The 27,110-nt window shown below is 43.5% G+C and overlaps 1 protein-coding gene across 1 annotated transcript in view; it reads left to right on the top strand.

Annotated features, from left to right (window-relative positions):
- Positions 1-1,052: 1,052 nt before the first annotated feature.
- LOC138796020 (cytochrome P450 2K1-like) overlaps positions 1,053-27,110 on the top strand; it is a 38,319-nt gene continuing 12,261 nt past the window's right edge. The window contains exons 1-6 of the mRNA XM_069975891.1: positions 1,053-1,321; positions 6,615-6,811; positions 10,629-10,791; positions 16,210-16,359; positions 20,352-20,512; positions 23,740-23,916. Of these exons, the coding sequence (XP_069831992.1) occupies positions 6,629-6,811; positions 10,629-10,791; positions 16,210-16,359; positions 20,352-20,512; positions 23,740-23,916 (834 nt within the window). The 5' untranslated portion in view covers positions 1,053-1,321; positions 6,615-6,628. The remainder of the gene's footprint in view (positions 1,322-6,614; positions 6,812-10,628; positions 10,792-16,209; positions 16,360-20,351; positions 20,513-23,739; positions 23,917-27,110) is intronic.

Raw genomic sequence — 27,110 nt, 5'->3', positions numbered from 1 at the left:
TATTAAGCCCTGCCCCCTTTTGTGTGGCAAGATTCACTAAGAGGCGTATGCCTTTTAGTGAATCCGGCAGGTCAGGCGCCCGAATCTGAACCCCGCGTACCAAATCTACACCTGCTTCCAGCAGGTGTAGATTTGCGTCATGATTTGCTCCTCCTCCCTGCCTCATCACGCCCCCACAAGCTCCGCCAGCTGGAGTGGGGCATAAAGGAGGCATACGCCAGGGAGAAGGGGCGAATCTGCCCCTTCTCCCTGGCGTACACCTGTGGCATACCCTTCGTAAATACCCCGATAGGTGCTAGAAAAACTTCATTATGCATTATGTAGAAATGACTGTCCTATAAGTCCTAGGCCATGCAGTGAATCCCTCCTTTAGCATAGTAACTTATGGGCTTACAATGCCACAATGACAGTGGAGGAGGGAATACATTAAAACTAATACACACCTCCAGTCTTATCTGAGTGTCTGTTCATCTCTCTAGGTAGGTATTATAAAATGACAGTGTCTGAAGGTAAGTATCTCCGTGTTTGCATGGGTTTCCTCCGGGTACTCCGGTTTCCTCCCACACCTAAAAACAACCATTAAATATAAAAAAAAAAAAAAGTATCAGGATGCTGTACATAACATCAATAAAAGATTATACACTATCTACCTTTTCAGCGCAGTCTTGTTGCAATAGTGCAAGCAGAAATGCCCCAAAGAGCCCCTGCTCCCACTGAAATTAATGGGACATTAAAAAGCTCAATTTTGCTTTGCAAAGAAAAACAAAGCTTATTTGACATGTTTTTTTTTCTCTATAGTCCCACTATTGTTTCCCTTGTTTAAAGCAAGTTCGGTTTGAAGTAACCCAAACTTTTTGGCAAGGTTCCACAAACCTGCCAAACCGAACTTTTGAAAAGTTCATTTATCTTTATAAGCCAGCTATGAAGGGAACATATTGTTAAACTTGAATCTCAGCCATGAACATAATTTTTATGATTTTATTCCAACTGAGTAGAGCCTCGCCCAAAGAGTTTTCTGCTTCCCTACGAACAGTTCTGAATAATGTGTTCTAAATATGCTGGAATGATTTGTGATCACTATTATCAAACTGATCTTTCACTTAGAGAGAACGTTGCGTAAAAGATGTTGTAGGCAGAGCGAGTCTGGAGTGGGTACTCTCAGGATTGCCAAGTACACTGTTCACTTCATACAGGGCTTCCTGGAAGACCGAACTGGAAGTAAGACGTCCGAATGTAACGTCAGATTGCTGCTTATAGTTCTATCTTGATCAACAACTGAATTAGAACTTGTGATACTGAGGATTCTAGCACCAGGACTCAGGTGAGAAACACAGCTGTTTTTATCCAGTAAGAGCACTACTCTTGTCCTCAGTTTGTGTGTAACAGTAAAAAACAGTATATGTACATGTGTGTACTGTGTGCACTATATGTTATATACACACTAACACACGTAATATGCATGTGTGTGAGTGTATGCAGTGGGCAAAATAAGTTTTTGATACAATGAAAATTTTCCACCTACAAAGAATGGAGAGGCTTGTAATTTTTCTCGGTGGTACACGTCACCTGTGAGAGAGAGAATCTAGTTTTAAAAAATTCAGAAAATCACATTGTATGATCACTGATGAATAAAAATTTTGCATTTTATTACAGGAAATAAGTATTTGTTACCATAGCAAAACAGAAGTTAATATTTGGTCCAGAAACCTTTGTTTGCAGTTACAGAAGTTGGACGTTTCCTGTAGTTATCGACCAAGTTTGCAGGCAATGCAGCAGAGATTGTGTCCGCCTCCTCCATACACATCTTCTCCAGATTCAGGATCTGTCCTGTGGTCCGTACTGCAGGTGATGCAGTTATGATTGTAAAAAAACAACTTTTAAACTTGCAGCCCTATGAAATCCTGCCTGGTGTGCTCATAATGATGAGGAGGGCGGGGAGGATGGACGGATTGGCATCGCAGGCCTAGGGCATAGACACTCTGGGCCATGCCAGTTTGACACAGTGCTGCAAGTTTAAAATATGTTTTTTAGGACAATAACTGTATCACCTGCCAAATGGACCCCAGGACAGATCTTGGATTAAAAGAAGCTATCCCAAGGCACAATGGGTTTGGGGGGGGGGGGGATTGTGATGCAAAGTCACTTTATGACACTAGCAATGCTCCCATCACACCTTTTGCCCCCTAGTTGCGGGCTACCCAACCTAGGTGGGTAATAAGAGCCCCAGGCCTTGTTATCTGGGCTAAGCAGACTCCCGAGACTTCCCAGTTGACCTGCACTGCAAAGTGGGATAGGTAGACATTCCGTAACTTTGTTCCACTAGGGTCAGTTCCTATGACTCCTAAGATAACTGCCCTGCACTTTGCAGAGATGTTCCTGGCGTGGACAAGGTGGTCCTTGTATGACTTCCCTCCGCCTGTCAAGTTCCAGCACTGCCTAGCAGTTCTGGTGCTCATAGGAAAGGAACTTGCTTGCTTAGTTGTGTCCCTGTTAGAGGACCTGGCCAAAGCCAGGCCCTCACTTGGCTTCAGTAGAGACTGTCTGTGTTGCTCCCTCTCACACTGAATCCAGACTTCAACTAACTTAAACTAACTGACTCCTCCCACCGGAAACTAAGTCCTCACTACAGGGGTTTGTCTAACCTTGGCTGTGATTGGTGGGCTGTGTGTGTGCAGAGAGAAAGGGAGTAGTGGATAGGTTAAGAAAAAGAGGGAGAGCATCTGCACCTGTGAGTGGTCAAAAGGCAGCATATGACATACAAATAATTAACAACAATCTGAACAATACAACAATCTGACCCCCCCCCCCCCCCCCAAACTGCTTGTACCTCCGGACAGCTGCTTTTAATCCAAGATCTGTCGTGGGGTCTGTTTGGCAGGTGATACAGTTACTGTGCTAAAAATTTACTATTAAACTGGCAGCCCTGTGCCCTACGGGAGTGTCCTGGATTGTGTGTGCATTAGGCTGGCACCACCCCTCCGTCCCTCCTCCCCATCCTCCTCATCATTAGGAATGCTCCAGGCAGATTGCCTCCTATTCCCCACCTGTTTAGCCCGGCACATGGGCTGGATCGTTTAGGACCTGTGCAATGTTCAGCATGGAGAAAATGTTCCAGTGGCATTCCTAATAATGAAGAGGGTGGGGAGGAGGGACAGAGGGGTGGTGCAAAGTTAGGGCACAGATACTCCCGTAGAGCACGGGGTTGTAAGTTGTTTTTTGCATTTATTGCAGTTATTGCATCACCTGCCAAACGGACCCCAGGACAGATCTTGGATTAAAAGCAGCTATCCGAAGGTACAAGTGGTTTGCATGGGGGTCAGATTGTGGGTACAGAGTCGCTTTAAATGAACACAGTAGTGACACCAAGTGGGAAAAGAAACTATAGTGGATACCTCATCCTACTTGTGTTTACCCAAGGGAGTTACCTCACTCAGGTGCAATAAGACTTAGGGGCCCGTACTGGGTTACTACATTATCAGATAACTACACTGTGCCGTCGCTGCAGCACTATTGACACATACAACATCCCCTGGAATGATCTCTATTTTAATGCTAACATGCATTATAATAGAGTTTAGGGGAGGTGTGGTATGACTAGTGCTGCATGCTGCATGTTCACACAACGTATATTTTCGTAAAAGTACGGGCATTGTTGCAATCGGCAACAACGGCCGTGCTTTTACAAAAGTATATGTTGCCTTGCCATCTATGGAATCCCGTCCGGACTGTATACACATAGCATACGCTCCAGCTGGGATCTCTAGCGGTGCCATAGAAAACTGAATAGCGGCCGCAGAAAACCCTGTCAGTGCACGCTCCATAGTGTGCAGTGGGGAGTTCTGATGTGGGCGCGCACGGATGTGCCTGCATCAGAACTCTGTGGCGCTAAAGATCATCCAGCCAATACTGCAGTAACGGCCGGGATGATCTTTAATGAGACCGGCCTTTCCGTGACCCGGCCAGGTCACGGAACGGCTGGTCTCATACAAAATATGAACATAGCCTAACTGTGCAAAACATGACCTGTTGGGGGCTATGAGGACTATAGTTGAGAAGCACTGATCTAACTACTTGTTGGTTTTTGAATGAGTTAATTTCACTAAAAGACCAGAAGTTGTAGACAGAACTTTGTTCCTCCATCCACATGAAGCCGTAAATTGTCTACCATTAGGGTGGAATCCTACATATGTAATCATATGATCATCAGAACATATGCTGTATGCTGGGGGGGTAGTTATGTGGTGTTGTGGCTGCTGCATGTAGGGTGACTTGTCACGGTGGCCAGGGGTGGTGTTGGAACCCGAGTGTAAACAGGTTTATAGGTACAGATGCAATAAAAAAGGCCAATAGCTTAACCAGGATAACTTGGTTTACTGGTAAGAACTTCAGTTCAATACAAGTTAACCCCTTCGGGACCAGGCTAATTTTCGTTTTTGCGTTTTCGTTTTGTCCTCCTTGTGCTTAAAAGGCCATAGCACTTGTATTTTTACACCTACAGACCCACATGAAACCTTATTTTTTGCGTCAATAATTGTACTTTGCAATTACAAGCTGAATTTTTGCATAAAGTATACTGCAAAACCAGAAAAAAATTCAAAGTGTGGTGAAATTGAAAAAAAAAACCAACGCATTTCTTTTATTTGGGGGGAATGTGTTTTTACGCCATTCGCCCTGGGGTAAAACTGACTTGTTATGCATGTTCCTCAAGTTGTTACGATTAAAACGATATATAACATGTATAACTTATATTGTATCTGATGGCCTGTAAAAAATTCAAACCATTGTTAACAAATATACGTTCCTTAAAATCGCTCCATTCCCAGGCTTATAGCGCTTTTATCCTTTGGTCTATGGGGCTGTGTGAGGTGTCATTTTTTGCGCCATGATGTTTACTTTCTATCAGTACCTTGATTGCGCATATACGACTTTTTGATCGCTTTTTATTACATTTTTTCTGGATTTAATGCGACCAAAAATGCGCAATTTTGCACTTTGGGATTTGTTTGCGCTGACGCCGTTTACCGTACGAGATCAGGAAAGTGAGTAATTAATAGATTGGGCGATTACGCACGCGGTGATAGCAAACATGTTTATTTATCTATTTACTTTTATTTAAAACCTGGGAAAAGGGGGGTGATTCAGACTTTTATTAGGCGAGGGGTCTTTTTACTAATCACAACACTTTTTTTTTTTTTTTACACATATACTAGAAGCCCCCCTGGGGTTAGGGTTATTCCCCCCTGGGGTTAGGGTTATTCCCCCCTGGGGTTAGGGTTATTCCCCCCTGGGGTTAGGGTTATTCCCCCCTGGGGTTGGGGTTATTCCCCCTGGGGTTAGGGTTATTCCCCCTGGGGGACTTCTAATATATACACTTTGATCTCTCATTGAGATCTTTGCTGTATTGTTATACAGCAAAGATCAATGAGATCGGCACTCGTTTGCTTTCGGCTGCTGCAGCCAAAAACAAACGAGTGCTGAGTCGGGGACGGCGCCGTCTTGGAGCGGTCCCCGGCCGGCTTCAGTAACGGAGATCTCCGCCACTAGACACCAGGGAAATGCTGTATCCGGTAATCAGATGCAGCTGTCATGTTTGACAGCTGCATCTGATTACTGTATTAGCGGGCACGGCGATCGGACCGTGCCCGCTAATACCGGCGGTCCCGGGCTACAAGCGGCACCCGGGAGCGCCGCGGTTCAGAGCGGGGTCGCCACGCGGCCCAGCTCTGACCACCCGCACCCGCGCGAGGACGTACAGTTACGTCCTCGTGCAGGAAAGGGTTAAGAAAACTTTTGGAAATGAAGCAGGCAAGAGGTCGTAATGAAGAGTTGTAACAGCAGGGTAGAGTAGAAGAACGTCTTGAGGGCCCTGTCCATGTAGCAATGCACTCTTCTGGGATAGCGTGGTGGAGAATAGAAGAAGAAGATACTTGTACTCACATATAGATACTCTGATCTGACTGCCTTTTGGCCTAAAGGTCCCAGGACTCTGAACTTGGTTGAGCAAACTTTCTGAGACTTCCCAGAAGAGCCGTGCGTTACAGTAGGATACATCAGCTTCCTTACTGCTATTTGTCCTACTGGGGTCAGTACCTAGCTGTGGTTACTGCAATGTTTCTTGTTGAAGGTATCTCTGGCATTGACAAGGTTTTCCTTAAGGGAAATCTCTCTCTCCTAGGTATCATGCATGCTAGCACTACATGCTAGCTGTGGTAAGCAGCAGGAAACAAGTAGCTTGCTTGAGTGTCTTAGACCCTCCCACCAAGATCCTTTTTATAGAGGTACCTTAGCTAGTGAGTTATTGGTGGGGCTGTGTGTGGGAAAGAAGAGACAGGATAGGAAGAGAAGTGCCTGCGCCTGTAATAGGACAAAACATAGCAGGTGACATAAAACAGTTAACCCTTGGACCCTCAGCTGTACTCAGTACAGTATACACAGAATAAATTCAGCAACATCTACTGGAGAAAACACATAATATAATCTCCTTCATCCCCTTCTGTGTGAACCTAAAAGAGTTACTTTACTCAGGTGTATAGAAACTTAGTGGCACCCCCGTGCTGGGACACTACACATACACGACCTTCCACTATAAACAAGTTGCTTTTCTCCCTCCACAGGTTCCTCTGAGGATATGTTGCCCCTTGATCCAGTCACCATTCTATTATCCATCATAACATGTATTTTCTTGGTAACTGTTCTATACAAAGAGAAGGAAGATGTTCCTCAGAATTATCCTCCAGGTCCAAAGCCATTGCCGATAATAGGAAATATTTTTGACTTGGATGTTCATAAGCCTTACTTATCATTTCAAGAGGTAAGATCCAAAGATCGATGACAGTTCAGTGATCTATTGATTCCTTTCTAGTGTCAAAGATTTTTATTGAAGAGGTTTCAAAGTACAGTACACAATATACAAAATAGCCCCACACAGGGGTCATTAAGTATACTAAATATATGATATCCAAATGGTAAACCATGGTATAAGAAAGTAGTGCTACCAGGGTTGGATAAAGACAACAGAAAAAAAAAAAAAAAAAAACAATAAACAACCCTGAAATGCATGCTTGTGTCAGGAACCGAGCCGCGCCCGGTTCCTGCCTCTGCCGAGACGTGTGGCTCGGCTAGAAGAAACGCAGACGGTGTCCTTCACAACAGGCAGGATCTGTTGCTAGGGGCGCGCCGATGGCGTCCCTAGCAGCCGCCCTGCACGTCCGGGTCTCAGGCCGCACTTAGACGTCACCACGCTCTGCTTATGTGCAGGACTGGTGTGCTAGGGGCCCACCGATCGCGTCCCCGGCCACCAGTCTGCTGTGTTTATATTTTCTTTTTGTGTAGCCGAGGCGGGGGCTTCACCCCCCCCCCCCCCATTCGATCGCCATCAGGTGAACCCTTGATGTTGACTGACAGCTTACCTAGCCAGTTAGCTGTCAGCACCTAGGTTCCTCTCCACTATGAATTCCAGCCCCTGGTCCCAGTCCAGTGCTGCTGTTAGGACCAAGGGAAAACTGTTTACCTACATAACCGTGACTTTCCTCTCGTCCTATCAGCAGCACAAATGAAGATTTTGCAAGTAGCAGCCCCCTATGTGGGAGGAACCCTCCTGCAAAGCAGAATTCACAATAGCTCACCCAAAGCCAGAGTACTGGGAAGACCTCAGGTCAAGTATATAATGACTAAAGCCGCTTTGCAGATGTCCTCAGGGGGTATCAGGTGTTGGGATAGAAACATCTAATAGTATCCTTGATCCATCTGTTTAAGGTGAGTTTAGATGCCTTAAAGAGAACCTATCATGAAATATTAAGTGACCCTTAATAGAAAGTGTATTGGTCACTTAGTGTATTTATAGCGCAAGATCACTGTGTATTGACAGAGTGGCGGGCAAAGGATCATGGGATTCCATCCCACCACTCTTTTCAAAAGAGTTGGCGCCAGCCCATTAAAAAAAAAATAGTAGAATAAACTAAATGCAGGCACAAAAATAATTAAAACTTAAAATAAAAAATGAAACACCCCATAATTGGTTCTCTTTAAGCCCCTCCCTTACACCTGAAAAGAGGATAAAGAGATTTTCATCTCTTCTGAAGTCTTTGTTCCTTTTAATTTCTCAGAACCTTTGAAATATCCAATGGTTCTGGGGATGGGGTCCTCCTTTATTCTGTCCATAGCCAGCCATTTGGCTGACCTTGATTTGATAATTTACTTGTTTAATTTCAATACAATTTCCATCTACCCTATCAGTTTACAGGCGCAGAATACCCTATTTGTGCTGCTAGTAGGACGAGAGGGAGCACTGGTATTCACAGTGTGAGAACAGGATGTAAATAAACACTCCTGCCAAATATAAAAGAGTCTGGTTTCATAACCCTCAGAAATGTGAGATTAAGCCAAGTAACACAATAGACTCATAAGATCTCTTGCTCCAGACTCAACAGTCCCTTCATAATCTTCTGGAATCTAACCTAAGGTGCATTTACGTGGATTGATTATCATCTGAAAAGACAGTAATACATTGTAAACTGACAAATTAGCAATCACTGGTACATCAGCTGATTGCACCATTTTAGTATGAGTCTTCCCATGGAACAGGGCATGCAGCTACAGGCAGACTGTGAAGGCAGCTTCGAAGCTGAACCTGTGTCATAGACGATGAGTATTAGCTAATACCAGCAGCCAACACTTATGGGGCATTTACACGCTCTGTAAATTACAGATGCTACGGAGCGTAAATCTGCGGGCTGACATCAGGAACTTCCTGCAACATGTATCGTCATGATTCCAGGAGCTCCAAACCCGTTCAAACCTTCTGGACACAGTAGCGGGAAGATTTGAACATGTTTGGAGTTTCTGGTATCGTAATGTTTTGTTATACTGGGAGTTCTCGATGCAGGTCCACAGCTTCACGCTACATACGTAGCATCTGTAATTTACAAAGCGTGGGAATGCCCCTTCACTGTTAATTACCGACATCAGCGTTCATTCTGATGTCAGACATTAATTCCTTAAATGCCACAATCGATAGTGATCACAACATTTCAGTGTTTTAGTGAGAAGACCAGTTCCTGTAACTGACTGATAAGTCAGTTGGACTTTTTCTTGTGCTTGTAACCATGCTGAGTATGTTTTGTGTACAAGTCATATCGGTTCAGAATGGGGTTTGTGTATGGATCTGACCCTACATGGGTCAGTATGGTTGTAGCCATTGATACCTGAACGTCTGGCGACACACTGATTGGGTCAGCGTACATCATGACAAATAACACTTAAAAATTATAAATTATAAAAAAAAAATCAGCTACTTCCTACTAGTTTAAATAGAAAATGTATTTGATTTTGTGACATTCATATGTATCCAAACTATAAAAAAATAATGTTATTGATTCCACAGAATAGACAATTTAAATGAAAAACAAAAAAAATAATTCAGAATTGCAGGTTTCTTTGTCACATTAACTCCTTAAGGACCCACAATTTACCTATATGTCATGGCATCCCTAGGGGAATACAGAGTGGTTACTCCGCTCTGCATCATTATGTTTCCGCCTGCTATCTGCAGCCAAGGACCGCTCCTACTAGATTGTGGCAAAACTGATGCAGACAGTGGCATTTAAATACAGTTAAAAGGGCATTGGTGGTGGCACAGCGTGATGATCAGACGGGCCTCAGCGATGCTATGACACTGATCCCCACTAGGCAGTTGTTTTCTGTGGTTCTCAGTAGCCCTTAGTAATTGAACGCCGATTGCATAGATCAATGCAGTATATATGTACTGCATTGATCTTTATGAGCAATCAGTGCATTGCTTACCATAATAAAAGTTTAAGTGCAAGATGATGCCTAAGTGCAAAACTGTAGATGTTTGGTAACATCACATCCCAGAAAAAAAAACTGAATGAAAAGTGTTCAAAATGTCACATATATGTAAGTTGGGTACTAATAAAAACAATAATAGCTACTTTAAGCAATTTTTAAACATAGTAAAGTAAAATAAAAGTTAAATAAGTTGGGTATTGTTGTAATTCTACTTGTAGAACATTGATAAGGTATACCTCTTTTTACAAATATCTGTTTGATCTGACCCCTTCAATGATACTGTTTGAGGGACCAAAAAATTGGAAATGTTCAGAAGTATATACTTGCTACTGTAACTACGGAAATTGTGTTAGGAGCTTTTATCTGCTTTACAACTGGTTGCTGCAGCTGCTTTTCAAAGCAACTAATGGTGTAAGCGCTTGAAAGTCTATGAGGGAAGACACACACATTGTTATCTTAATGACAAATTTTAAGGCCTCTCATGTTGGAATATTGTGGTGAATGTCGAATCAGCACTAAAGGTATGCACTGCAACTGGAAACTGGCAGCACGGATATATGCATATCTGTGCTCCAAGTTTTGCATTAACATATCTAAGGGAAAGATAAGGATGGACACATCTGTTCTACACAGACTTGTATTAGAACTCTGTCTTTGGCAGCAGGTAGCTCATGAAGATTTGAAATTGCAGTTAAAAGGCAAGCAAAACAAGGGGATAAAGAAAGATGCATAGAAAAGAAAGATGTATTCCCTCTGTCCAAAGAGGAAGGGTGGGAGAAATTTCTTATGTAGTAAGAAGCTTTATACTGTTATTATTACAGCTTGCTAAGAAGTACGGCCCAGTGTTCAGTATAAAGATCGGAGTCCAGAAGATTGTTGTGCTTTGTGGATATGACACCGTGAGGGAAGCTCTTATCAACCACGCAGAGGAGTTTGCAGACAGACCAGATCTGCCTGCTTTCATAGAGGCCACAAGACAAAATGGTATAGTTTCCATGGAATATTTTATTGCTATGGTTTAACAGTTTATTTAGAAGTCATGATGAGTTGTTAGTAGTTAGTTTTGTAATGTACTATATTTGTAATTTATACTGAATTTTTAATATGACATTTAGGTTCCAAACTGTGGACATTGTTAGATAGATTATATATCAAGATTAGTGATGAGTGAGCATGCTACTTGAAAAAATGGCAAAATCCTTTTCTTGTAAGTTTGGGCACAATTTCTCAGCCAATCAACATGCATGAGACACTTTGGTACATCCTGCGATCACATTTGACCCATACATGTTGATAGCAGCGATTGTTTGGCCAGATCAGATGACCCTGGCATATAAAAATTTGTGCTGGCGCAGCTCGGCTCACATGCATACTGGAAGAGAATAGGGACAGAGCTGCTGCTTGTCAGGGAGAGCGTTAGGCAGGGAATTAGCATTCCAGTAGGCAGGGATACTATAGAAAGAACAAAACAGCCCTTGTAAGGGCTTAAAATCTTTATTTTTTTTTTATTACTCCAGACTGCTGGCTGGGACTTGCAGTGCAGCTAACACAATTTTAGCAGCACACTGTGGTGATCGGCTGCTGGCAGAAAGGGGACAGCTGGTGTTGCATACAGACCCCCAAAGAAGTCCTCAGTACTATTGTATTTTTTGTGGCTGGTGCTGCTGCTGCTTTTGTACATTGTATTGCTGTGATTTGTAGTACAGCTGCATAGAACCTCATTGCTCATTGTCCTGTGTAACAGGTGGCATACATATACACAGGGTACACACAGACTATACGACAACCTCCAAAAACGAGTGTGACCAGTATATTTTCTGATTTCTTCTTCTGCAGTCATATCCAAGCTCACTGCTAATTGCCCTGTGTAAGAGGGTGGCATACAGTATATAGCTGCAGTTACCCACAGATTTTACACGACAACCTCCAAAAACTAGTGTGACCTTATTTCTTTATTTCTTAGTGCAGCCATATCCAAGCTCACTGCTAATTGCCCTGTGTCAGATGGTGGCATACAGTATATAGCAGCACTTACACTTAGCTTCTGAAGAGAAGGTAAGACCAGTCACAGGACCGGTTGGAAGAGGAAGAGTGGTGGGCAGAGGGAGAAGCAGGGGCAGAGCAAGTAAATCAGCAACTGTTCCACAGAGTCAAACTACCGTGGCCAGGCCTAGATGTTCGCAATTCTGGAGGTTCTTTAAAGAAACTGCGGATGACCAATGGACTGTAGTGTGCAACCTGTGCCATGACAGGATCAGCAAGGGAGCCACCACTACCAGCCTAACCACTACCAGCATGCGCAGGCATATGAGTGCTAAACACCCCACTCAGTGTAACCAAGGCCATTCAGTTACTGCAAGTCCCACCCCTGCTCCTTCCCCTGTGTCACGTGCTGGCTCTCTTAGTCCCCCCACCCAGGCCCCAGGCATGAGCGCCTCCTGCCCTACATCCACCTCTTCACCTCCACTATGCTCCACACCCTCCAGCAAGGTGTCCAAGCGCAGCGTTCAACTGTCCCTACAACAGACCTTTGAACAGAAGTGCAAATACACTGCCACTCACCCACATGCACAAGCCCTAAATGTGCACATAGGCAAACTGCTGCCCTATCGACTGGTAGAGACAGAGGCTTTTAGGAACCTTATGGCGGCGGCTGCCCCTCGTTAATCTACTGTGTCAGGCCTAATTTTTTGGAGGTTCCACGCCTGCCTCATCTAAAGGCCGGTAAAGGCCACTTTATGGTGTTTTCTTTTTTAATCTTCGATTTCAATTTTCAAATCAAATAGACTTCAATTCAAGTGCTATTTTGCAGGGCTGTCAGGTCATCTATTATATCTCCAAGATACATGCCACAGTTCAATGGAACAGATAGTGAAAATGGTGGATCCTAATTTAGCATCCTTGTGTTGTCCATTTCAAACCATACTATCTGTGGATGTCAAGTTGCGGGTTTCCTCTGCCGTCCTTTCATTTTTTAGCTGTTTCAAAGGCAGTAGTCAGCTGCTTATTAAAGGCCTTTTTTTTAATCTTCAATTTCAATTTTTAAATCAAATCAACTTCAATTCCACTAATAGTCAAATTCGACTATTTTGCAGGGCTGTCTGGTCATCTATTGTCAACACAGATGTCAGCAGCAATGTGCTGCCATTATCAGCCCCTCACTATCCCGCTGCTGTGTCTGCTATAAACCTCCCTGCTCAGCCTGAAGTCTGAGACATTGCCTTAATCTCAGGAGACGGGGGAAGAAAATCCGCCGCTAGATAGCCAGCCCACCCTCATGTCTGTTTCTCAGTTCAAAGTAGAGGAGGAGGAAGAGGAGCAGATTGCTGCCACGACTGAAGAGGATACCCATGCTCAATCCTTGGCTGTTGAGTGTGTATGGCCTGAACTGTCCACCTGGGGAAAGCAGCTCAACATGAGGATTCTTTTTATGTACTCTCATTCTTCAATTTTCAGCCAACAGCCAATTCTTGTTCTGCCATGCTGTGTCTGGCTTAATTTTTGGGAGGCTCACCTGCTACCACTTCTACCTTGGTCACTCTGCCCTCACTGCCATGCTGTGTCTGGCATAATTTTTGGGAGGTTGAATGCCAGCCTTATCTACCTTGTTTACTGAGTTCTCACCGCCATGCTGTGTCAGGCATCATTTTCGGGAGGTTCCACGCCTGCCTCATCTAAAGGCCGGTAAAGGCCACTTTATGGTCTTTTTTTTTTAATGTTCAATTTCAATTTTCAAAGCACACTGCAGACATTCACTCCCTAGCTTCTTCTCGCAACTTACGGGGCCTCAGGGTACACCGCTATTGAAACCGTAGCAGTGTGAACAGGTCATCACGTGGAGAGAACATACAAACTTCATGCAGATGTTGTCCTTGGTGGGATTTAAACCCAGGACCCCAGCGCTGCAAGGTTACAGTGCTTACCACTGAGCCACTCAAATTCAAACTCAAACTCAAATTCAAAGTCCAATCAGCGGTGTGGAGAAGTGGAGAGTGACATGATACAGGGAAAATTACCCCAACTGCTTAAGTAGTCAGGGGGTGTCATGCCCCAGCCCAGGTCAGTCTAGTAACTTAAAAAGACAAGTTATTAAGATGGGGGGGAGGGGAGGAGGGGAGCATCCATTTTGTCAGGCACTGGCAGGGAAACACTCTCCAAGGCCTTTGACCTTTAAAGTCACCTTCAGGCTTTTGACCTTGGTCGCATGTGCCTGGCCCATCTTGGTTTGGGTCAGCACTATTGTCTTGAGGTTTACCACCAGGCTGTTGCGATTAGGCAGCCTCAGAGGCATCCATGCATGCTACCCCTGCTGTTTCCTGTCTATTTTTGTGGTGTTCCGTGGTGTCAGGCTAAGTTTTTGGTTGGTTCATATGCTACCTCTGTTTTAATGGTTCCCTGTGCTCTCACTGCAATGCTGTGTCAGGCAAAAATTTTTGGGTGCTTCATATGCCACCTCTGTTTTAATAGTTCCCCGTGTTCTCTCTGCCATGCTGTGTCAGGCAAAATTTTGGGGTGGTTCATATGCTACCTCTGTTTTAATGGTTCATTATGTTCTCACTGCCATACGCCCAAAATTTGGCGTAATGATGCAATTAGGCAGCCTCAGAGGCATCCGTGCATGCAGCCCCTGCTGTTTCCTGTCCATTTCCCTGGTGTTTCCATCATTTTCTGAGGTTGACAGGTTTTCCCACAACCTTCCCTGCGCTGAGCTTGGGTCCCTGCAAAAATGCTCTAGTTTCCCATTGACTTCAATGGGGTTCGTTACTTGAAACGAGCACTCGAGTATCTGGAAATATTCATCTTGAGTAACAAGCACCCGAGCATTTTAGTACTCGCTCATCACTAGGCAAGATGTGTGTAACCTTGTATATATCCATCTGTGCTTCCATATAGAATGTTCCATTTAGAAAATGCTTATGCTCCAGTGCTGAAGTGCTTCCCCTCGCTCCCTCTCCTATCCCTGTACTGCTTCCAAATCCTGCACCTGCTCACTATTGGTATGCACATTGCAGAAAAATGATGTGGAAACACGGCTCAGCGCTAGAAGCTGTCAATAAAGTGTAGTGAAAGATGGAATTTTAGTCTATAGGCCCGTGTGAAAGAACCAGCGATCAGTCAACAAACGAGAAAGCCGTTCTTCAGTTAATACCAACTTTTGTGCATCCAATAAAATCATTGTTACCAGCTGCACATTGCCCTCTATAAAACAGGGATACGTAGGTGATAAAAATGGATTTAAAGGGGAAGTCCGGCGCCGGCCAAAAAATTATTCCGGGCTTGGGAAACATAAAAAATAAGTCATATTCACCTGTCCCGGTGCCAACACCATGACACGGTTGATGGATGTCCCGCTCAGCCATTCAGTAACTGAGGCGGGACACTGGTGCCGTCACTGATTGGCTAAACAAGCTAAATCCCACCCACATATGATTTTCAACCTGTTTCATGATGTACAGAAGAGGACACCCAGCAGGGTACAGGATCTGGTGATATGGCACAACTCACACACCAGATCCACTCCTGGGAAATTGGGAGAACATTCCCAGGGCTAGATCCATCTTTTTCAGGCACTCGGAGTGAAGCAGCACAGAGTTCAAAGCCAGCTGGCTGACAAGCCAATGGCCAAGGCTATCGAAGCACTTTGCCAGTACTGCCAGTACTCATCCCTAACTGAGACCCTATGTTAGTTCTTTGAAGCAAGCACAAAACTATGGGCTTTGGGCCTTGGTACAGTACTTCTTAGTGTGATTCTATATCATTGTAGCTGATCATTGCAGCTAAGACTATAAATATGATGCTCACTATGACAGTATTGAACCCTGCTCTGATAATAAAGCTAATGCGGCTGCACCACAGGAGCCAGGATCAGATTTGTTGTTACTAAGGAGGCGCATGAGCGAAGTAAGAAAAAGATTAGTGCACTGAAGGCACTGGGACCACCTCAAGTGCACCAGAATAGCTTACTTGCATATTTAGAAAATGGCCTATATCTCGGGAATTGGGCAATGGTATGAATAATGAAGGACACCCTTAGAGTCAGCGTGAAGTCAGCAAAAAACTTTATTTATCATATCTGCTGGTACATTCACTTAAAAAATTATGTCAGACATTTTATTTTTTGGCTCACATTGCACCACAATTCTGGCATAATAGCAATAGTAAATTTGGTTTTAAATGAGGGCCCCAGAGGCACTCGATTGATATAAAATTGACATTAAAAAACATACTTATTGGATGGACAACAGCTTTTCAAATTTTTCAGCAAAACACCTGCGTTAATATGACCATATAATTAATGTCCTTTAAAAAAAAAAAAATAATAATAATTTAATTTTATGCAGCGGGAGTAGAAAGAAGGTGGGTAATGAAGGGCATATGTTGTATTCAATGTCTGTTCTTCAGGTGTTATCTTCACTAATGGAAATAACTGGAAAACAATGAGACGATTCACTGTTTCTACATTACGGGATTTCGGAATGGGGAAAAGAACCTTAGAAGACAAGATCAATGAGGAATCCAGTTATTTAGTAGAAATATTTAAATCCTACAAAGGTAAGAAACCAGTCTTATTACACAGATCATGATGTGTATGTGTGCTTTCTGTGTAAGGCTAGGTTCACACAATGTACATTTTCACTTAAACCAATCTCTGTTTTTTTTTCCATTGAGAAATGTGTTAACGTGTTGCATTGAAGTCAATGCAAACAACGGCCATTGTTTGCTACAGCCGTTGAAATAATTGTTCCCTATGTTCAATAATATAACTACTATAATACTGCCCCCTATGTACAAGAATATAACTACTATAATACTGCTCCCTATATACAAGAATATAACTACTATAATACTGCTCCTATATACAAGAATATAACTACTATAATACTGCTCCCTATATACAAGAATATAACTACTATAATATGACGCGACATGGAGAGAAAGGAACGGCTGCACATCCCATCTATGGCTGATACTAATGCCGCTAGGCCCATTTTAAAATTCAACACCAGGGTGTCTGTATATAATTTGATCAAACCATAATAGCCCCGTGTACCACGTGCAGGACCCCTGGTTCACACGGGTCCCTACGCTAACTTCACACCGTGTCGGTCAGTGACTGCCAACCCTGCAAAGCTTGCACATGCAGGGTAGGGAGGCCATGGAATGGCCCTGCAACCCCAACGTCACAGGACCAAACCCTAAATGCCCACCAGAACCTGGCCAGCACCATCGGCAAGGAAGGTTGCCCCCAAACAACACAAGTATGAATAAGGTATTACACTCACCACAGCTGCTCACACAGAATGGGGAAGACATAAGGTACTGACATGTGAGCACAGGCATATCCTGCTAATTTTGGACATGTGGGTCTTATGAAGGAGTGCGAGCTGTTTAAAGAAGGGAGAACAGTAAAACACGACATGGAGAGAAAGGAACGGCTGCACATCCCATCTATGGCTGATACTAATGCCACTAGGCCTATTTTCAAATTCAACACCAGGGTGTCTGTATATAATTTTATCAAACCATAATAGCCCCGTGTACCATGTGCAGGTCCCCTGGTTTACACGGGTCCCTACGCTAACTCCACACCGTGTGGGATGTGCAGACGTCTTTTTCTCTCCATATCGTATTTTACTGTTCTCCCTTCTTTGAACAGCTCGCACTCCTTCATAAGACCCACATGTCCAAAATCAGCAGGATATGCCTGTGCTCACATGTCAGTACCTTATGTCTTTCCCATTCTGTGTGAGCAGCTGTGGTGAGTGTAATACCTTATTCATACTTGTGTTGTTTGGGGGCAGCCTTCTCTGCCGGTGGTGCTGGCCGGGTTTTGGTGGGGCATTTAGGGTTTGGTCCTGTGACATTGGGGTTGCAGGGCCATTCCATGGCCTCCCTACCCTGCATGTGCACGCTTTGCGGGGTTGGCGGTCACTGACCGACACAGTGTGGAGTTAGCATAGGGACCCATGTAAACCAGGAGACCGGCACGTGGTACACGGGGCAATATGATTTGATCAAATTATATACCAAAATCCTGACGTTGGTTTTTAAAAATAGCCGAGCGGAATTAGTATCAGCCATGGGTGGGATGTGCAGCAGCTCTTTTCTCTCCATGTCGTATACTGTAACTACTATAATACTGCCTCCTATATACAAGAATATAACTACTATAATACTGCCTCCTATATACAAGAATATAACTACTATAATGCGGTTCAGGGAAGAAACAGAGTGCTGCACCTCACACCTATGGCTGATACTAGTGCCGCTTGGCTAAATAAAAAACACATCAGAATTTTGTGTATGAATTGATCAAGCCATACTGCCCCATGTACCTCGTGCCGGTATCTGATACACATGGGTCCCTACACTAAGTCCACACCGTGCCAGTCAGTGGCCACCAACCCCGCAGGCGTGCACAGCCAGGGAACGGGGGCCATGGGACGGCCCTGCGACCCCCATGCCACAGGACCAGACCCAAAAACACCACACCAGAACCCGGCCAGCACCGCCGGCGGAGAAGGTCGCCCCCAAGCAGCACAAGTCTGGATAAGGTATTGCGCTCACCATAGCTGCAGCAAACAGAATGGAAAAAAACAGGAGGGATTAAAACCATGTGCACTCAGGTGTCTCCTGCTAATTGCGGTCATGTGGGTCTCACCAGGAGGAGTGCAAAACACGGAGAAAAGAGAGAAACAAAATGCGGTTCAGGGAAGAAACAGAGTGCTGCACCTCACACCTATGGCTGATACTAGTGCCGCTTGGCTAAATATGGCAACACGGGGCAATATGGCTTGATCAATTCATATACAGACACTCTGGTGTTGATTTTTAATATAGGCCTAGCGGCATTAGTATCAGCCATAGATGGGATGTGCAGCGGTTCCATTCTCTCCAGTTCGTGTTTTGCAATTCTCCCTCTCTGAACAGCTAGCACTCCTTTATAAGACCCACATGACCAAAATTAGCAGGAGATGCCTGTGCTCACATGTCTGGACCCTATGTTTTTCCCATTCTGTGAGAGCAGCAATGGTAAGTGTAATACCATATCCATACTTGTGTCGTTTGGGGGCAGCCTTCCCCGCCGGTGGTGCTGGCTGGGTTTTGGTGAGGCTTTTTGGGTCTGGTCCTGTGACATTGGGGTTGCAGGGCCGTTCCATGGCCTCCCTTCCCTGCATGTGCACGCTTTGCGGGGTTGGCGGTCGCTGACCGACACGATGTGGAGTTAGCGTAGGGACCCGTGTGGACCAGAGGACCTGCGCGGTGGTACACGGGGCAATATGGCTTGATCAATTCATATACAGACACTCTGGTGTTGATTTTTAATATAGGCCTAGCGGCATTAGTATCAGCCATAGATGGGATGTGCAGCGGTTCCATTCTCTCCAGTTCGTGTTTTGCAATTCTCCCTCTCTGAACAGCTAGCACTCCTTTATAAGACCCACATGACCAAAATTAGCAGGAGATGCCTGTGCTCACATGTCTGGACCCTATGTTTTTCCCATTCTGTGAGAGCAGCAATGGTAAGTGTAATACCATATCCATACTTGTGTCGTTTGGGGGCAGCCTTCCCCGCCGGTGGTGCTGGCTGGGTTTTGGTGAGGCTTTTTGGGTCTGGTCCTGTGACATTGGGGTTGCAGGGCCGTTCCATGGCCTCCCTTCCCTGCATGTGCACGCTTTGCGGGGTTGGCGGTCGCTGACCGACACGATGTGGAGTTAGCGTAGGGACCCGTGTGGACCAGAGGACCTGCGCGGTGGTACACGGGGCAATATGGCTTGATCAATTCACATACAGACACTCTGGTGTTGATTTTTAATATAGGCCTAGCGGCATTAGTATCAGCCATAGATGGGATGTGCAGCGGTTCCATTCTCTCCAGTTCATAACTACTATAATACTGCTCCTATATATAAGAATATAACTACTACAATATTGCTCCTATATACACGAATATAACTGCTATAATACTGCTCCTATATACAAGAATATAACTACTACAATTGTGTGTAGAAGAAGCACGTAGTAGCACTCACCAGTAGTATTCAGCTTGCTGTCTTTATTTATTCCACGGGAGCTCCCGTGGAATAAATAAAGACAGCAAGCTGAATACTACTGGTGAGTGCTACTACGTGCTTCTTCTACACACAAATGTATGCCTTCACTCCGTAGCCTGCACCCCTGTACAGCAGTCTTAACTTCACGGAAGGATAAGAACTGAGTTTATTAAAAGACTTCCTCCATTACAGTGCTGTATTCCTTTGGCGTGGTGCGGGTGACTACATCTCATCATAGCATAACTACTACAATACTGCTCCTATATACAAGAATATAACTACTATAATACTGCTCCTACAGTATATACAAGAATATAACTACTATAATACTCCTCCTATATACAAGAATATAACTACTATAATACTGCTTCTATATACAATAAAATAACTACTATAGTACTGCCTCCTATGTATAAGAATATAACCACTATAATATTGCCTCTAGGTTGCTAAAAAAAATGTTTACTTACCTTTTGCTGTTACTTTAGGTGAGCCCTTTGACAATACTATGATACTGAACGCTTCTGTCGCTAACATCATTGTATCTATAATACTCAACCATCGCTTTGACTATGATGATCCAAAACTTCAAAGACTTATGATCATAGTAATGAATAACCTGGAGACTCTTGGTAGCCCAATGGCCTTGGTAAATTTATTGTTTTTACAATGTTTTTATGAAGTTTATGGTTCAGATGTCAGCAGTTGAGGTATTGCTACCATAGCAAAGATGAAAAATAGAAACAGGCTACCTGCCTCATACATGGGGAAGATAACAAAGCCTGGTGGGACTGTCTGAGTCTCTTGGGGCCTGGCACATCATCCTCTGTGGTGGTGTTCAGCTAATTCTGGAGCTCCGGAATCATGTTTCCTTCAGTAGGTTTAAAGTACAAAGGCAGGGCCTCACACTTATAGATAGTCTTCTATATTCTCAAACATGGCAGTACAACCAAGAAGTCTCTTACAGTTACCTTGAGTAAATCACTTTGCCTCTTCATCCTACAACAGGACAATGACCCTAAACACACCTCCAAATTGTGCAAGAACTATTTACAGCAGAAGCAGCAGCTGGTATTCTATCATAGGTAATGGAGTGGCCAGCGCAGTCACCAGATCTGAACCCCATTGAGCTGTTGTGGGAGCAGCTTGACCGTATGGTACGCCAGAAGTGCCCATCCAACCAATCCAACTTGTGGGAGCTGCTTCTAGAAGCGTGGGGGCAATTTCTCCAGCTTACCTCAGCAGATTAATAGCTAGAATGCCAAAGGTGTGCAATGCTGGAATTGCTGCAAAAGGAGGATTCTTTGACGAAAGCAAAGTGTGATGTAAGAACAATGTTATTTCAAATACAAATCATTATTTCTAACCTTATCAATGTCTTGACTCTATTTTCTATGCATTTCACAACGTATGGTGGGGAATAATTGTGACTTTTCATTGAAAACACCGCTGAACAGCAGTTGTTGGGATTTTTTTTTATATAAAATGGTCAACAAGGGGTGTGGGGGTGTTTTTATTTGAATAAAAAATATTTTTTCACTGTTGTCTTAACTTTATTTCTTTACTATTTAGACTTTTTAGACGGAATCCATTACTAAGTCGGGGCCTAGTGTTAGCCGGTATAAAATGGCTAACGTTAAACCCCCCCATCATTACCCCAATACCCAATGCCACCAGGGGTACTGGGAAGAGCCAGGTGCCAGTAGTCCCGGAGCGTAAAAATTGGCTCTCGTGAACTGGGTGGTAGCAGGCTGGTAATATTAGCCTGGGAAGGGCCACAACAAATGGCCCTTCTCACCCTGATGTTTCTAGGCTGCTGTTGCTGGTTATGAAAATAAGGGGAAGCCTATGCGGTTTTTTTTTATTATTTATTTATTAAATTATTTTTAAAAAATGCATAGGGTTCCCCCTATTTTCATAACTAGCCATGTTAAAAACCAAGCAACAGCAGCTTAGTAACACCCAGTTGGGAAGGGCCATTTGTTTTGGCCCTTCCCAGCCTTAATATTACCAGCCTGCTGCCGCCCAGTCCACAAGCGCCAATTTTGATGCTCCATGACCACTGGCACCCTGCTCTTCCCAGTACCCCTGGTAGCATTGGGTACTGGGGTAATAATGAGGGGGTTAGTGTTAGCCATTTTATACCAGCTAACACTAGGCCCCAACTTAGTAATAGATTAGGTCTATTAAACGGCTTCCACTACTAATTCTATGTAGTAAAGAAATAAAGACAAGACATCAGTAAAAAATATTTTTTATTCAAATAAAAACACCCCCACACCCCTTGTTGACCATTTTATAAAATCCCAACAACCACTGGTCATCGCCGTAGTCCACCGAATCCGCTGTAATCCACAGGATACAGAGATCTGAAAAACAAAAAAGGAGAAATACACAAAAAAAACACACAAACAGGAGCACAACACCCATCATTGTGAGCGGTGTTGTGCACCTTACAATATGCAGCATCTTAACAGATCGCTGCTTACAGTGTGGCACCCAAGGGGTTAATGGAGGATGCATTGCATCCCCCTTAGCCCTTTGTGTGCCAAACTGAACAATCTGGCCCCCAGTGGGTTATGTAATGGTGCGTTTACACAGGCAGATTTATCTGACAGATTTTTTAAGCCAAAGCCAGGAACAGACCATAAACAGGGAATGGGTCATAAAGGAACGACTGAGATTTCTCCTCTTTTCAAATCCATTCCTGGTTTTGGCTTCCAAAATCTGTCAGATAAATCTGCCTGTGTAAACGCACCATAAGGCTCCCCACTTAACCCCTTGGGGCCAGACTGATGTCAGATTGCACCCATACCAGCAAGGAAGGGGTTAAGTGACCCCCCCTTCCATGCTGGGATGGGTGCAGTGCAGGGGCGGGGGGAGATCTTACTTCTCACCCTCTGATGTCTTCCTTCTTCGCCGGTCCCCGACTCTTTATATGTCCACTCAGCCAATCAGCTGGGCGGACATATAAATCAAAATGTTTCCTCTAATGTTGCTATTGTGATTTAAAATAAATAGCATAATTAGAAGAAACATTTGCTGTTTTAATTAAAGTATTAATTAAGTATTACATTGAGCTGTAATACCGGGAATAGTAATTGCCGGCATTAATGCAGCTCCCTGTAATTGTTAATATTTAATTCATAAAGCACATTTTCGTTCTTAGTTATTTTCATTGTACAATAGCCTAATTAAAACGAATTTATGCTTTTTCAATTAAATATACTGTAAATAAATAAATTATATATATATATATATATATATATACTGTATATATATTTATATATATATATATAATATAATATACACATTTATTTGTATATTTATTTTTTTCTTAACAATAAATTTAAATGCAAAAGCATTGATTTGTTTTAATTAAGCTATTGTACAATGAAATTTGCTTTTTTAGAACGAAAATGGGCTTTATTAATTTAATATTAACACAAAGGGTGCGTTATTATTGCCGGCAATTACTAATTACCGATAATACTGTTACCTGTAATACTGCTTCCCTACTTTTCCAGGGAGCATACAGTAAACTTTATTAAAACAGCTAAACAATTGTTTAGCTGTTTTAGTAAAGTTAATTTAGATTTGAATATTTGATCACATATTCGATCGAACTCTAATCTTTCAAATACTATTAGCTCATCTCTAGTGGTAAAAGAACGGATAATTTTCTTTGGACAATGGGAGTGACGTTAAGTGGTAGTGGATTTACTGTTTTAGCATATGATAATTTTGGCCTTATTTCTCTGATCTTGCAAAGACGCTGCTTGTCTAGATTTAGTTCATACCATTTTCAAACTGGTATATGCTGATGGGCTTTTCATGTCATACAAATATGTGATAACAATTTTTTCTTCTACCCAGTTGTACAACGCGTTTCCATCCCTGATGCGCTGGCTTCCGGGAAGTCACAAATCCATTCGACCGACCGTTGATGAATTACGTTTATTTGTTAAAGAGGTCTTTACAAAACAAAGGGATCAACTGGACGTCAATGACCAGAGGAACTTGATAGATTGTTTTCTGGTCAAACAGAAAGAGGTAAAGTTATAACATAGACGTGGTTGCATGGAAGGAATGGTGAGGGTTAAAGGTCAAGTGCCATGAAAAACTTTTTCCCAGTAATTGAAGCACATTACAAAGTTATATAACTCTGTAGTATGCTTCAATCACCTATCTGCCTCCCTTCCCTGTCTTTTCCCTCTTCCACCTCCCACCAGGAAGTGTCCTAACTCACACAGACCTAATAACTGTCGTCACCGTCACCAGGCAGCTCCTTATTGTGAGAATAAGTCATCAACAGGAGGGCTGCTCTAGGTCCTGTTACACCAGCCTCCCCCTCCCCAGACCAAGTGATGGCTTGCAGTTGTTCAGCCAATGGGAGCTGAGCAAGCTGAGTCACCTGACAAGGCAGGGGAGGGGGGTGGCTGCTGTAACAGAAGAAAGAGCTAAGAGAAGAGCTTGGTGACAGTCACGACAGTAATTAGGTCTGTGTGAGTTAGGACACTTCCTGGTGGGGGGTGGAGGGGGGAAAAGACAGGGAAGGGAGGCAAATAGGTGATTGAAGCATATTACAGAGTTATATAACTTTTTAATGTGCTTCAATTACTGGGAAAAAGTTTTTCATGGCACTTGTCCTTTAACCCCTTAAGGTCAAAGCCAATTTTCATTTTTACGCTTTTGCTTTTTCCATTTTTTGTTTAAAAGTCCATAGCGCTTGCATTTTTTTCACCTAGAGACTTATTTGAGCGCTTATTTTTTGCGAAACATATTGTACTTTGCAATGACAGGCATTATTTTTCCATAACATATGCTGCGAAACCGGAAAAAAATCATTTGCGCTGTCAAATTGAAAAAAAAAAAAAAATTTGTTTTGATTTCGGGGAGTTTTGCATTTACGCCGTTCACCCTATGGTAAAACTGACTTGTTATGCATGTTCCTCAAGTTGTTACGATTACAATGATATGTAACATGTGTAACTTTTCTTTTATCTGATGGCTTTTCAAAATTCAAACCATTAACAAATATATGTTCCTTAAAATCACTCCATTCCCAGGCTTATAGCGCTTTTATCCTTTGGTCTATGGGTCTGAGTCAGGTGTCATTTTTTCGCCATGATGCGTTCTTTCTATCGGTACCTTGATTGCGCATATACGACTTTTTGATCACTTTTTATTACATTTTTTTTGGATTTGATGTGACCAAAAATGCGCAATTTTGTACTTTGGAATTTTTTTGCGCTAAGGCCGTTTACCGTGCGAGATCAGGAATGTGATTAATTAATAGTTCGGGCGATTACGCACGCGGTGATAGCAAACATGTTTATTTATTTGTTTATTTAATAATTTATATTTATAAAATGGGAAAAGGGGGGTGATTTGGACTTTTATTAGGGGAGGGGATTTTTTATTAATAAAAACTTTTTTTTTACTTTTTTTTTACATAAACTAGAAGTCCCCCTGGGGGACTTGTATATACAAAGCACTGATCTCTCATAGAGATCAATGCTGTGTATATACACAGAAATGATCCATCATATCGGTGATAGATTGCTATGGCCTGCTGCAGGCCATAGCAATCTATTGCCGAGCCGGGATCAGCTTAATTCCGACGCTGAGGCCCGGGCTGGCCAGAAGAACAGATCTCCCCCCCGCGATCGCATCGCGGGGGGGAGATCAGTGCCACTAGACACCAGGGATGTTTTGCATAAAGCACTTCAATGCAGCTGTCAGGTTTGACAGCTGCATTGAAGTGCTTAATTAGCCGGCGCGGCAACGGGACCCGCGCCGGCTAATAGAGGCACTGCTCGGCTGCAGATTGCAGCTGGGATCAGCGCCGTTCAGAGCGGGGTCCCGGCTGAGGAAAACAGACGGATGACCTATCTACAGTGTAAAAAGAGGATTCAAGAGAAACTTTTTCCTGGAAAAAGTAACATTTCCACCATAGTCTGGTCTTTTCCAAGCTTGAAGAAGACCAAACTGTGGTCAAAATAGTCTTTCTTTGAGGACTATTTACTGGTTACACGGGATTACCACCTACAAAGCATTATTTACTATTTGTTATACGGATCTAATTCCTTGGTGCTTTTGGACTTAATCCATTTTGCTATCTACAGTATAGGGTATTAGTCACTGATTAATGGGGTGCTCATACAAAGAATCCCAGCCGATCAGTCATTCTACGCTTAAGGCTATGTTCACAATACGTAACAGACCGGCCGTTCCATGACTCCGGCCGGGTCACGGAACGGCCGGTCTGTGCCCGGATCATCGTGGCCAGTACTTAAGTATCGTCCGGATGATCCGTCCGGCCACAGAGCCCTGATGCGGGCACATCAGCGCGCGCCCACATCAGAGCTTCCCATAGCCCACAGTGAAGCAAGCGGCCGGAGCCGCTCGCTTCACTGTGTGCACTGACAGGGCTTTCTGCGACCGGAATTCAGTGACATGGCCTTTTTGGCCCTTGCTATTTTTATCATGTACTCAGCAGTGTTTGTGTTTTAAGTTACTTTATTTGTAGAGGTGAGCGAATCCGATCCGATCGAGATGATATTCGATCTAATATTGCGGTATTCGAAAGATTCGAATTTAATCGAGTAGTGTGGCAAATACACAGGAAACATTCGAAAGCCCTCCCATCGCAGTTGGCGCTTTTTTTAATACAATTACCATGCAGGGAGGCTGTGAGGGACCCTGGGAGTACGCACGCAGCACGAAAACGGCGTCTACCCTCATTGGGTGGCTGAACCACATGACCTCGAATCTTAAATACTTGGCTCCATCATACATACTTATTCCAGTAACGTTCGTACAGCATGATGCATGATACGCGTGAATATTATGACGCTCTACAGTTGCACATTGGAATCATGTATGTAACGCAGCGCAAGAAATATGAACTAAATGTGTAAACATTGCCATAAACGTTCGTAAAGCATCCGCAAATATTTTTCCTTCGGAACTGCGGAGAGTGGCATTATACTGCGATTTTGGGGTGTTGGGTGCACCCAGGCATGCTCCCCCTAATGCCCCAGTGTCATTCCGGAGGTGTTGGCATCGTTTAGGGAGGTTTCATGGGGACTTGGTGAACTCCAAGTGGTCGAATTTGGGTTTCCAAGTGCCGCAATTTTTTTTCCCATAGACTATAATGGGATGGAATATTATTTTGAATAGTCGAATCTCGGTGCCTATTCGATTCGAATTCTCGAAAGTCGTATATTTCACTACTCGCTCAT

This window comes from Dendropsophus ebraccatus, chromosome 6 (genome assembly GCF_027789765.1).
Source record: "Dendropsophus ebraccatus isolate aDenEbr1 chromosome 6, aDenEbr1.pat, whole genome shotgun sequence".
In the NCBI taxonomy this organism is placed as follows: Eukaryota; Metazoa; Chordata; class Amphibia; order Anura; family Hylidae; genus Dendropsophus; species Dendropsophus ebraccatus.
This window is presented reverse-complemented; position numbering and strand designations above follow the sequence as displayed.